Genomic DNA, 12,784 nt, shown 5'->3' with positions numbered 1-12,784 from the left:
ACGCTTGAAAAGAAAAGAAAAATATAAAAAAAATAAATTTTCATATTTGATTATCAAGAAAATTACTAACTCCTAGATAAGAATTTTGATTAATATTACACCTCATTAATATTTGTTTTTTTTTTAATTTTTAATCGTACTATAACAAACTTTCATTTTTAATAGTATTAGTATAGAAGAAAAATTTAATAAAAATATTTTTTTAAAAAAATTCAAGTAAAGTTCTTGAAATAAAAAATAAAAAAAATAAAAAAGTGGAAAATCTATTGAGCATGTACCATGCAAGCTTGGCACTAGGTCATCACCATCACATTACTTTCTTGTTCATCCTATCCTATCATAAGGTAATTTTATTCTAAGAAAGAAAGAAGAAACGGTAGGCCAGCACAAGATGAGCTTGTCAAGAATATTGTACAATAACCAATAAAATACAGAGAAGGATAGAGCTTGCTGAGGTTGAACAAACGAGGACCGTTGCTTCACAGAATTTCTCCGAAAGGAAAACCTTCTTTCCTTGTTTGTGAGTCTATATATTATTTATATGGGCAAAACACCTCCTCACTCCTCAGTCCTCTCACCTTCACCTCTACTGAAAGGGACAAGGACCAGAGAGAGCATCCGATGACATTTGTGTAGTTGGTTTTCTTTGTATTTCCTCTGTTCACAAGGTCCCATCTCTCTCTCTCTCTCTCTCTCTCTCTCTCTCTCTCTCTCTCTTTTAGATATGCGCTACTTGTATTTCTCTATATAAATTTAAAACGGGGTTACACCACGAACTTGACGTTGGTGGGTGCTTCTCAAAAATCGAAGCTGATCGCGAATTACTATTATAAAAAAGAGCAATAAACGTAAGGTTACTCATCTTTTGCGTTTCATCCAATTTGCTTGCGTGCCCTGTTTATTTCTTGTAAGGCGATTTGGGTGTGTTTGTTTGTTTGTTTTAATTGTGTTTGAAGCTAATTCTCTAGGGTTTGTGCCTCTGGAATTTGTCGAAAAGGGTTTTGAGAGAGACCCATTTTTTATTTGATATGATGTGGATATTGTTTGCTCTCTGTATCTCTCTGTTTCTTGTTTCGTGTGTGAGACATTAGGTTGTTCATTGTGTGCAGCTGGAGTGGAGAAAAGGGAAAGGGTATCCATTTGTTAGCAGTTTAAGAGCAAAGCTGTGGCCGGAACCGATGCCGCCGAATATAGTTCATGATGCCAAGGGATTGCCTCGAATTATATTGACAGAGCCAACTGGGTCATCGGCAGAGGTCTTATCATTTTTATTTTTTTTTTTCCAGTCATGGAGTACTGTCAATTAGTTTGATGAAATGATGAAAATTTTATCGTCTTGTTGGTTATATTTCATTATTTATGAAATGAACATGTTGTGATTGCAGATGAATAGATTATTAGTAGAGTTAAAGAATTTTTTGAACTGAAAAAGATAGGGACATTGAAATAATTATGATAAGAATTGAAGATAGTTTGTATGCTTTGGATTAGTAGGAACTGGTCATTTTGGAGCCAATATATTGCGATAGACTCGTCTTGGGAGGAAGATATGCTGTGGACTGCAAAATTGATGTTACCCACTATGAATACCTTATGAAGCTCTCTGTGTTGGTTTGTTTAAGTAATTAAGAGATTTGACAATAGTTAGGGGATGTTTGTTTGATCTGAATAGCTTTTGAATAGAAGTTATGTCTAAATTGATTTCTTAAATGACTAAATCAGCCAGACATCATAGCATTTGGTGGTTGCTTTTAATTTTCTTAAAATTGTTTTGTTCCATATGGACTGTATCTCATTCGGTCAAACCAAAATTTCAAAGGTCTCTTTTCTATTTTTATTCCTTATGAAAAATAAAAATAACAGAACACCAACATCCAAATGAAACTCTGTCTCACTCCCACAATGCCATTGATGCCACCTGTGCAGCTCCTCTAAGAAAGAGTCGCCCCTTAAATCTTCGCCGCCCATGTTGCTATTGATGCTGCGCCAGACCATTGGCTGTTAATGCCCTCACCAACCTCTTTCATGTTTTCAATATACTTAATAATGTATATTTTTATTTATAATTATAAAAAAATATATGATAAGAAAAATATTATTTCATATTAAGTTAAAAGCTTTGTTTTATGTAATTATCTTTTAATTCAACTAAATAATTTTGTTCTAAACTGTTTAGAAGGCTAAAATTGAAAAACAACATATATTCAAATATTAGATATTGAATAGTTAAAATAATTTAGTAAGCAGATTTAGTAATTGGTTCAAGTTAAAATTTGAAACTATTTCATAGAAATATATTTGAATTCATTGTTGAGCACTTTTAACACTTAATTTTACCAAATGTGTTCTAGTTAAAATTTGAAACTAGTTCATAGAAATATATTTGAATTCATTGTTGAGCACTTTTAACACTTAATTTTACCAAATGTCCTCTTAGTTCATGTTGAAGATACTTCATTCGTGTTGCACTTTGGCAATATTTCTCTTTCGAATCCTTTGGAGTTGATTGCAACAAATTCAAAATTTTAAATATCCACTCCCCTTTTGAACTTGTCAAGCCAATGCATATCATTCTGTGTGGTTGCGATCTGATTCAGTGTAAAAATATTTCAGGTGCTTCTATATGGCGGACAGGTTGTTTCTTGGAAGAACGAACGAAGAGAAGAACTACTCTTTATGAGCAGCAAGGTACAGGCACTTTGAGAGATTTTGATTTAACTAAATATATTTTAAGTAGCATGTGAGGCTTAAGAAGGATCTTCCTGATATTCTGTTTGAAGCTGATGATTATGGAGTTGTCTTTGAAATGAGCTCGAAGTGTCCCCTCATGAGCTTTAAGACTTAGTTTTAAGTAAGAGCAATTAATTTCATGTGCATATCTGTGCATAACCATATTTTTCATATCCTAAATTATTAAATTTTTACAGTTTATGTAGATTTAGGAGAAGAAATTATATAATATTTGAATTGGAAGTGTGGATTGGTTCAAAGAGGACATTTCTTATGGATGAATAATACAAAAAATATGCAAAGTCAGGCTGTGTTTTTTTTAGAAAAATTTATAACCCATGATATCCATTTGGAAACATAGTCAACAATGGCAAACAAAAGAAATGCTACTAAATTTTAAAGTGCGTAACTCTGCTAATTAATAGCAATTTTTTCTTTTGTTTTATTACTGGAAGCCCTTTTTGCTCGCATAATTTCTCTCTCTCTCTCTCTCTCTCTCTCTCTCTCACACACACACACACACACATGCACAGAGGTTATCTTATACATGGCTCACTAAACTGAATTAGTTTTTTTTAAGAGTGGGCATTGCTCTGCCTTTCTCTATTCGGCCTGAACATAATTGTCCTCACTTGAGTAGCTTTGTGCTCTTATTTTCTGAAGTAACAATTCTGACCTAAAAATATTTTGCCTTATTTCAAAAGAAGTAAAAATAAAACTTGAGGCATTCTCTGTTCTTCAGGCTACATGGAAACAACCAAAAACCATCAGAGGAGGTATACCTGTCTGCTTTCCACAGGTTGGCTACTAAAGAAACCTTCAAAAATATAATTAGCATCTATTTTTCGTTCTTAACCATGTTATTTCTATGCAGTTAGGGAATTTTGGTTCACTGGAGCAACATGGGTTTGCAAGGAACAGAATGTGGTCATTGGATAGCTGCCCTTCACCTTTGCCTCCAGCCAACAGTCAGTCTTCTGTGGATCTTATATTAAAGCCAACAGAGGAGGATCTAAAAATCTGGCCACATAGGTATGCTGGCAAGCTATGTGATATCTTCTTTGCTTAAAATTGGTGCAGAATTCTGATGCCATTTATCTAAACCTGAGTCTCTACAGCTTTGAGTTGCGGCTTCGTGTCTCCCTAGGTGCTGGCAAGCTCACTTTGATCCCTCGTGTGAGAAACACGGATAAAAAGACCTTCTCTTTTATGTTCTCCTTGCACAATCACTTCTCTCTGTCAGATGTCAGGTTCGCCTACTATATATACTAGTTACTGCTTTTCCATGTTTTTGTTTTGACAGACTGCTGGAAGTTTGTTAGTGTCCTTTATTTTTTCTTTTACTGTTTTCTCTCTGTTTCCAAAATCTCTAAACTGTGTCTTTTATTTTGCGAATCTTTAAGTTTGATTGTGAAGTTCTGTATTATGTTACTCATTTTAGTGAGTTATGCAAGTAGTTTTTACTTAGTAGTAACCGAGTCTGGAAAAGATGCAATTATTTCTTTCAGAGTGGTTGCATGATGCAGTTTAATTTGCAGTGAAGTGCGTGTTGAGGGCTTGGAGACGCTTGACTACCTTGATAATCTGATGCAGAGAGAGAGGTACACAGAGCAGGCAGATGCAATTACCCTTGATGGCGAGGTACCTTTTTGGCACTATTATTTTGTTTTGATTGCTTAAACCCATACATCAAGCTAGCAAATCATAAATTTAGTGAATCGTGGTTTATATTTTCCTATGGTTCTGACAAGGTTTGGGCAGAGGATTTTCTTCATTTATAATTTGCTTAAAATGACGTCTTTTTGGGCCTTCTAGATTGACAGATTATATTTGAGCACACCATCAAAGATTGCTATTATAGACCATGAGAAGAAGAGAACTTTTGTATTACGTAAAGAAGGCATGCCAGATGCAGGTTCCTATAGTTATTTATTTAAATTTCGTTAATTGCATTAATTTAATGCATGAGTTAGATGTGTTTTCATGATCCCAATTGTGTGCTATGCAGTTGTTTGGAATCCTTGGGACAAAAAAGCAAAGGCTCTCCCAGATTTGGGGGACGAGGATTACAAAACCATGTTGTGTGTGGATTCAGCTGCTCTTGAGACCCCAATCGTCTTGAAACCTTTCGAAGAGTGGAAGGGTCGCCAAGAGCTCTCCACTGTGTCGTCGAGCTACTGTAGTGGGCAGCTGGATCCTCGGAAGGTTCTCTATGGCTTCAGCTGAACCCACATATGGAGTAAAGACCGCTTCCCTGTAACTTAGACTAGTTTTCTCTTAGTTAATGTACAATATACATGTGCTTGCTTGTATTATGTTTGTTGTAGTGTGTAGGATTCTCAAAGTGATATTAGTTTATTAAACCAGCAGCATGTAATAGTTGACATTGCCTTTTTGGTGGCACAAGTCAGCGACTGAGTAGCATCATGTTGCCTTCTGCGATAATGAGGAATGCCCTTTTAATATGGAAATATTTTTAATGAATGAATACTTATGAAGAGATGACCATTTATACATATTGGAATTCCTTGTATACAAACACCCTAAATGTGTATTTTAAATGCTTGAGCAGGTTCCCAAGATGCACAAATCAGTATCAACCAGAAAATATTGGATTCTGCAATAGAAAACACCCAGTTAGCCAGTCCTATTAAAACCTTATTTAGCTTTGGGCAGCCACTACAGATAGAATTAGACTCTTATTTGTTTCAAACTTGCCAGCATGTCTAGAAGAGAGAGAGCAAATACATTCCAAATTTTTCTTTGGTATCCTTGTCAAAGACGCTGTCGCCCAAATACATATTGATGTAGGACCTGCAGAGAAGTTCACTCTCAGTCTTGCTGACCACGTCATCCATCACTGCACCCATTTACAAATTTTTGTTAAATGTCTCTATCTAGCCAATGGAGAGCACTTGAGTATACAAATTTGATATTTGGACCTGTACCTTTTGTTTGGAGTATGTACCCTGGAAATCAAGCTATCTCAATTATAGACCCTGGTGTTAGCTTAATGTCATCTGATGCTTCACCCATGACCCTGTCATCATCAACACAGTATGTCAAGATTTACGGGGAGGCTTTGTTTTGCCATATATTTAGTTGTGATAGCAGAGGAGGACTATGACGGTTACTTGTCTGTGAGCTCCTCATTCTTTTTTCCAATGAGTTTCTTGATGGATGCTCCTAGAGTTTCATCAGAGCTCTTTCTTACCATGCTCATGGAGAGGCCACCATATACTATTACCATCCTCACTGCCATCCCTGCATCACTATCAATCACAACCTGATACATTTCTTTTGTGGGCTTTGCTGGGGCTTTCCCAATCTTCGACCTTAAAAGATCTTTCATACTCCTGCAATTTGAAGTACCTTGCACTCAGCCATTTGGAGTTTTCCAATGCTAGTTTCAGTTATTAGATTTTTTTTTTTGGTAATTCTGTCGTCAACACTACATAAGATATTTTCAATTTCAAAGTTTGGGCTACTGTCATATAATTTCTAGGTATGCTTGTTTAAACAGGAATTTGAGATTGCATCGCGGAATAAATTTTTCAATTGCTTTGTTTTACATTAAAGCTGTTCTTTACATGTATAATATCCAATTTTTCAGACTAATGGAATTAAGCAGCAGGTATGCAGCATTAATTTGTAATGCACATCAGCTACACTAGTTATGAATATGAGATTTGCATGCATTTCTATATCATATATAGTTTAAATGAATCAAAGAAGTAGAGCCGAAGCCATAAATCTTGATGCCTAGCCTAGAATGCTTTTTTTCCTCAAACCAACAGAACTCAGCTGCTTGCCATCACCCAATTTAACTGGGAAGGAAACCCCAGTCTTGGGTTCAATTTCAACTGCCACCTCTCCTTTGGTTGCCTCATCCACCTTCTCTACATGATCAAGCTTCTCACTTTTTGGCTTCTGGGCAGCCTTTGCTCCGTTCTCAGGATTCACCATCTCAATTTTCAATTCAATTTCACTCTCTGCAGACATGGGTTTGGAGCTGTTCACCTCCTCGTTCGTTATCTTTGCCTTTGATGCAACTCCAGTCCTGGGTTCAAACTCAAACCATTTCAGCTTTTGCCACCACGTTGTCCACGGTTGTTGCCATTTTTCGAAAACTATGGGAATTTAAATAGGGAGAATTAAGCTGGTGGAACCATTGAATGGGAGGAATGGTGCCTTTGGGTATTGGGTGTAAATGAAATGAAAGGTGCCCATCTGTATTGCAGGCTCACTGCTTGAATAACCTTTGAGAATTAATTTGAAGCGTCATTTTCTTGCTTCGTTAGATTAAATTGGTTTCTTGTTCTTGCTCTATTTGGTTCTGGATGCACCATCTGGTCTCTTTTCTTTGTTTCTTAAAGTTTAGCATATTGTATTCTCTATTATGTTTTTGTTTTGAGGAAACTTAAATATCTTTTACGTTAAGAAAAAATATTTTTCATTCGATATATTCGTACATTCGTAATTAAATTAATACATTAAAATGTACAAATCATTTATGAAAAAATTGCTAACTCAATAGCACACTAGTTAACAATTTTTTTTTTTAAATTCATCTCTAAGTAAAACCTTCAGAGATTTAGCAGTGCATTCGTGACAGAATGGTACAATCGAGTCAAAATATAGTATTATTATTTTGTCATATTAGTATTAAAATCCTAATTCCATGTTTGACACAAGAATGGAATGAAATTGAAAAAAATGAAATCGGAACTTTCATTTCGTTAAAACCATACATTATTTCGTTTTACAAATCAAACACAACATAAATTGTTTTGTACTGGGGTTTCAGATAAACACAAAAATATTATAAAATCGCATAAAATTACCATGTTCTTGTAAGTATTTTTTTAATGTTTTCTTTTGATTCGCTATGTGCGCAAATAATTTCAAGTCGTATTCACAAAACGAATAATGATTTTGACTTAAAATCTCAAGTCATTTTCACCTCCTGGACCATATTCTCTTGTTTTTACATGATTATAATCAACACCCTTTGGAGGCATTCAGAAAATTTTGGTGGTGGTGACGATGTGTGGTACAATTTTCATAGCCACCGAAAGGTTTATCAATGGCTTTGGGTACTCAAAATTGAAATGGTGACAAGGAAGGACGAATTCTGCGGCCTGAAATTTGAAGTAAATGGTCACAACTGGTGATGGCAACAGAGATAGGCAATTGGCAAAGCTATGAAAATGATGCACAAGGCAAGGACATTTATTTTATTAATTGATGAGTAGATGCTTGATAAGATCTTGAGAAAGTAGAAGAAAAAGGGATAAGGGGCTTAGGGAGGTGTGCTGCCTCATTGGTATTTGGCCTTATTGGGGCATCTTTCGTAGGGTTGTTCAATAATATTTGAAAATCGATCCGATCTAAAAATTCGATTCGAATCGAACTGAAATTCTAGTTAACCGATTTGTTTAATTTGGTTTTAGTTTATTTTTACGATTTTCAATTTTTTAGTTTTGCTTTTTATGTTCATGAACCAACGGTTACCTAAACTGAACCGATATATGTATTTATTTATAATATGTGTTATTTACACTTTATGATAATATATATAATATATCTTAAAGTTATAAAATTGCATGCACAAATTTTTTTTTTTTGGTTATTAATTTATTAAATAAAGTGTAAATACACACATTAAATCAAAATTCAAGTAAAATATCCTTTTTTTTTTAAAAAAAAATTATAATGGTTTGAAAATCGGTTCGGATTAGTTTAGGTTCACAAAAATGCTAAACCGAAACTTTCAATTCAGTTCAGTTCAATTTGAGTAACCGAGAACAAGCCTAATGATTGATTTAATGATTGGAGTTATTGCATATTTGGTTCGCAAAATAGTAATTTTTTGAAATAAGATAGGACATAGTAAAAATTTTGGAAATGGAGGTAATAGGTATTTTTATATATTTTTTAATTATGTTTTCAACATGTTATAAGAAAAAAAGTAGACCTTCCCATTGCAAAATTTGGGAATAATTATTCTTTATTTATTCTTTGTTGAATTTTTGAGTTTGATCCCTGGTTTGATAATAACAAACCGCAAGTAACTTATGTGTGCACTCAGTACTTGAACAGGTCTTTAAACACACACATAAGGCAAGAAAACGGAAGCCAGAAAGGACATAAAGCACACATATTCCTGGCATATTTTATGAAGTTTCATAAGAGCAAAGAAGAAGAAGACTTATTGTTTATTTTGTATAATACATTTTGTTTCATTATTTGGTCTGTAATAACTGCATCTCATGCATGATCGGCTTTTGCTCAAAGGCCATAGTCTGATCATAGGGAAATCAAAAGACCATAGAAAAGACTTCGGTCGACCAATGTCAGGTTTTTAGGCTTAATTAAAAAGCTTAAGTCGTAGACTGACCCTAGGTCCTTACACATCACTTGGAAAATTCTCTCTATCTTACAAGTCATATCTATGAAAACAGAAGTAAATTTTTTAATCTCAAATAGGACAAAAATAAGGCTCCAAGCGACCGAACCTAGAGTGTTAAAAATGGTTCGGGCGACCGAATGTGTAAACAGTCAACAGTTGACCAAGCCCCAGGCGACCGAACTTAAATTGAACTAACTGTCCCTGGTCGACCGAATGTTTAAAAGATATTTTTTTCACTGTCCTCGGGCGACCGAACTCTTAGTTCAAATTGGGCTCGGGTGACCGAATATTGGGATTCGGCAACCCAAATGTTAGATTAGGCACCTGGAACGACAAAGGTTGGGAAATCGCCTTAAAGCTCAATCGCCCGAACTCACCTCAGCCACCCGAACTCAAGAACAGACCTGTGTCTGTTTGGGCGACCGAACCTCTCAGGTAACTTAATTGAACCACGGTAATTAGGGTTAAAAACTCAATTAAACATTTTTAAAATCCCTAACTTGTCCCCCAACTGTTATTTTTGGTCAGACTCTATATATACCCCTCCATTACTCATTTTTAAATAAGAGATTCGGAAGAAAAATCCTCCCAAATAAATTTCGTGTTTTATTCATTATCTTACTCTCTTATCTTTATTATTTTGAAAATTCTTTTAAGAGAGCATACATTTTGGGCATTTATCTTCAAAATCAAAAATCATTTACTCTCTCCTTTGTTCATTTTTACAAATTATTTTGAGAGCGATTCTTGAGTCCTTCCCAAGTTATTTCCTTGATATATATTTGTTGGGAAACTCTTCTTAGCTTGTGAATCTTGCACACTCAATTGCAAGATTCAAAGGCTTGTATTGTGCATTTTTTGAAAAATATTTTTGGCAAGCAAAACCCTAAATATCTGTTGTGCTTTACATTTGACATATATTGTTGAGGTATTTGATTAGGGTTATTAAGATTCTCTTATTGTTCTTACTTTGAACAAATTATCTTGAATAAGAAATCTCACTTACTCACACATAAACATATAGATACACATTCTATTGTGAGTTGATATTCTGTATTATCAAGATCTCACTTGAGCTTAAAATCCTATCATACGTGAGTGCATTTCGAGCATATTTTTATACACATGTGCTTGCTTAAAAGCATATTCTGGTTGTACAAAATATTTCATTTGATTATCTATTGTATTCTCGACGTGTGGTTGGAAGAGGGACACTATGTAACAACCTATTACTTATTTAGCATTTTTTTTTTTCCTATCTATATATCATAATATCATCTGTTTAAAATACTACTGATAACATCCCAGGCCCAAAGGAGCACTGGGGAAGACTCTGTACGTCATATAAAACTAGGCAGCGGTAAACAAAAACTGGGAACTGCTATATACAATACCAGAGAACTATAATATTCTGAAATTTATTTACAATACTAAATGCCCAGTGACGCTATCACAATCTGAATACTACCCCCAAAACTTTGGTACCAAAATATACCTACCCTTCCAGCAAGGGCAGCTCGAGTCAAACTCTAACCGCGAGCCTGATATGCTTGCCTAACTGGATCTCCTAAAAAATAATAAGTCACTGGGATGAGACAACGTTCAGTAAGTGTAAATATGCTATTAGTAGTGTGTGGCGGCTGAGTTATATATTTAAAATACTAAAATAATACTGATGCTGTAAATCTGAGAAAACTGAGAAACTGTACAGATATAATTAATGTAATTTTAAAAAATATAACTGAGTATCTGAATCAGCTATCTAAACATACTGCTAATATAATAATATAATCTGCTGCTATGTGATATATCTGTACATAGGAACTTCTGCTATATCGTGAGATCTGTATATCATGATATAACCCCTCATGATAGGGTTGTGCGGCCCATAGGCTGGACTTACTCTGGTTGGCCTACCAAGTAAGTCAATCTATATCTATGCATCCGCCAATCTAGCCCACTGTAATCTCTCCGGGCAATCTCCAAACTTTAACATCGTCTAACCGGCCACCTCAACCCAGCTCGTTGGGGAGACTGCAATTTCTCCTAGCTCGGCTAGACGGAATCCACATACTATCTGAATTATGTGGTTGCACTATATTCTGTACTAGCAACGGTACCGTGCTCTGCTGTATATTTATCTGTCTGTAATTTACACACGGTTATGATATCATGTAATATTGTATACATATATATATATATATATATATATATATATATAGATAAATATCTTGCTGCTTTTAACATGATTTCAAAAACAACCATAACACTATAATTCTGAGCTGTAATATTTGAGATATTTGACTGAGATCTATAAATAATATCTATCTGTATTATAAATGATTTTTGTCTGTACTATCTGTAATATATGTATACTCTGTCTGTAATATCTATAAAATCTGTTGGTAATATCTGTACTATTTGTCTGTAATATCTGTAAAATCTGTATGAGTGTTATGGTTTAGAAATCATGTTATTCCGAGAAATACTGTAAGTCTCATTCATTGCTAATAATCTAAAATATCTGAAGATCCGTAATACTGTAAAAACTACATACTATATTGTAACAAACTCATGCCACACTTTGAGTAAACACAATCCCATGCTCAATTTTTGTAATTCTGCTTATAAAGATAATATTCATAATTCTCTTAAAAAGTAATCTAACCTGCATGCTTGTAAATACACATTCATAATATTCTATATACCTATTAAAAATCGCTAACATAGCATATTTCCCTTACCTTAAATCTGAAAAGCCCCTACTAAATTCTGGCCCTATACCCGCAAGGTTCTCCACTCAACACCCTGAAAACGACATCCCTCATAACAAAACATCAGTATTTTCCTACATAAAATATTTCCTATAACTGCAGGGAAAGCAGATTCTGAATAAAATACCTTACTCTAAATTTGGGATGAATTTCAAACCAACTTCTTCCACGATCAGCTCTAGCAGACTTGTAGAGAACTTTGCCAGGAGAGTCGTGGTGGCCTCAGATCTTCAATCTGGCGAGAAACGGAGCTGGGATCGAACAAAGAAGAGGAGATGGGTTTAGAGAGAGAAAAAGAGGATTCATGTGCTGTAAATTCTGTCAAAATCTGGTTTTAGAAGTACTTATAGGCCTGGATTCATCGACGAGTCCTTAAATAATTTCGTCGATGAACCCTCCTTCCTCGTCGATGAATTTCAAACTGCCTAAACCCCTCTCGGTATTTTCTCATTGACGAGGCATGGCTTCGTCGACGAGGCCCCCTTATACACTAGTCGACGAACTCCCTGTGTTCATCGACGAGGCCCTGAGTAAATTTTTCGAGTTATTACATTCAAAGTGCAATGTCATCGACGAACGCGAAGCCTGCTGCCTCCTTCTATTTCTGTTTCCATTTTCCCTCCCTCTTTATTATTTAAATACCATTATTCTTCGGGTAATTATAGACTAGCCCTGTGAATAGTCCCGGATTGGTTCAGACTTGATTAGGAGAACTAGGTGCACTAGCCTGTAAGGTGTTATAAACGGTGTCGCTCCACCCATGAAGTGAGCAACTAGTGGAATACTTAAGCTGCTACTTAAGGCGAGGATGTAGGCACAATTGGCCAAACCTCGATAACATAACCTGTGTCATTCTCTTTCCCCGCAC

At 35.1% G+C, this 12,784-nt stretch overlaps 1 protein-coding gene and 1 pseudogene across 2 annotated transcripts; one reads left to right on the top strand and one right to left on the bottom strand.

Annotated features, from left to right (window-relative positions):
- Nucleotides 1-517: 517 nt before the first annotated feature.
- LOC131167937 (putative glucose-6-phosphate 1-epimerase) lies at nucleotides 518-5,246 on the top strand. 2 transcript variants are annotated; one of them, XM_058127016.1, is made up of 9 exons: nucleotides 518-668; nucleotides 1,110-1,256; nucleotides 2,614-2,688; nucleotides 3,473-3,529; nucleotides 3,605-3,762; nucleotides 3,849-3,980; nucleotides 4,269-4,371; nucleotides 4,546-4,645; nucleotides 4,739-5,246. In XM_058127016.1, exons 2-9 carry the CDS (start codon nucleotides 1,179-1,181, stop codon nucleotides 4,954-4,956), a joined length of 921 nt encoding a protein of 306 aa, XP_057982999.1. In that variant the 5' UTR covers nucleotides 518-668; nucleotides 1,110-1,178; the 3' UTR covers nucleotides 4,957-5,246. The 2 variants fall into 2 exon arrangements, with proteins under 2 accessions (XP_057982999.1, XP_057983000.1); XM_058127017.1 differs by lacking the exon at nucleotides 518-668 and adding an exon at nucleotides 857-907.
- Nucleotides 5,247-5,456: 210 nt separating this feature from the next.
- LOC131167525 (chalcone isomerase-like protein 1) lies at nucleotides 5,457-6,732 on the bottom strand (annotated as a pseudogene).
- Nucleotides 6,733-12,784: the final 6,052 nt, after the last annotated feature.

The sequence above is a fragment of the Malania oleifera genome, chromosome 11 (assembly GCF_029873635.1).
Source record: "Malania oleifera isolate guangnan ecotype guangnan chromosome 11, ASM2987363v1, whole genome shotgun sequence".
Classification (NCBI taxonomy): domain Eukaryota; kingdom Viridiplantae; phylum Streptophyta; class Magnoliopsida; order Santalales; family Ximeniaceae; genus Malania; species Malania oleifera.
Note: the sequence above shows the minus strand (reverse complement) of the source record. Positions and strands in the feature narration are given on the sequence as shown.

Bases quoted from the DNA above. Each gene is read 5' to 3' on its own strand.
- LOC131167937 (XM_058127016.1), top strand. From the start codon at position 1,179: ATGCCGCCGAATATAGTTCATGATGCCAAGGGATTGCCTCGAATTATA. The intron at 4,372-4,545 runs GTACCTTTTTGG...TGGGCCTTCTAG, and splicing joins CAATTACCCTTGATGGCGAG to ATTGACAGATTATATTTGAG. The intron at 4,646-4,738 runs GTTCCTATAGTT...TGTGCTATGCAG, and splicing joins AGAAGGCATGCCAGATGCAG to TTGTTTGGAATCCTTGGGAC.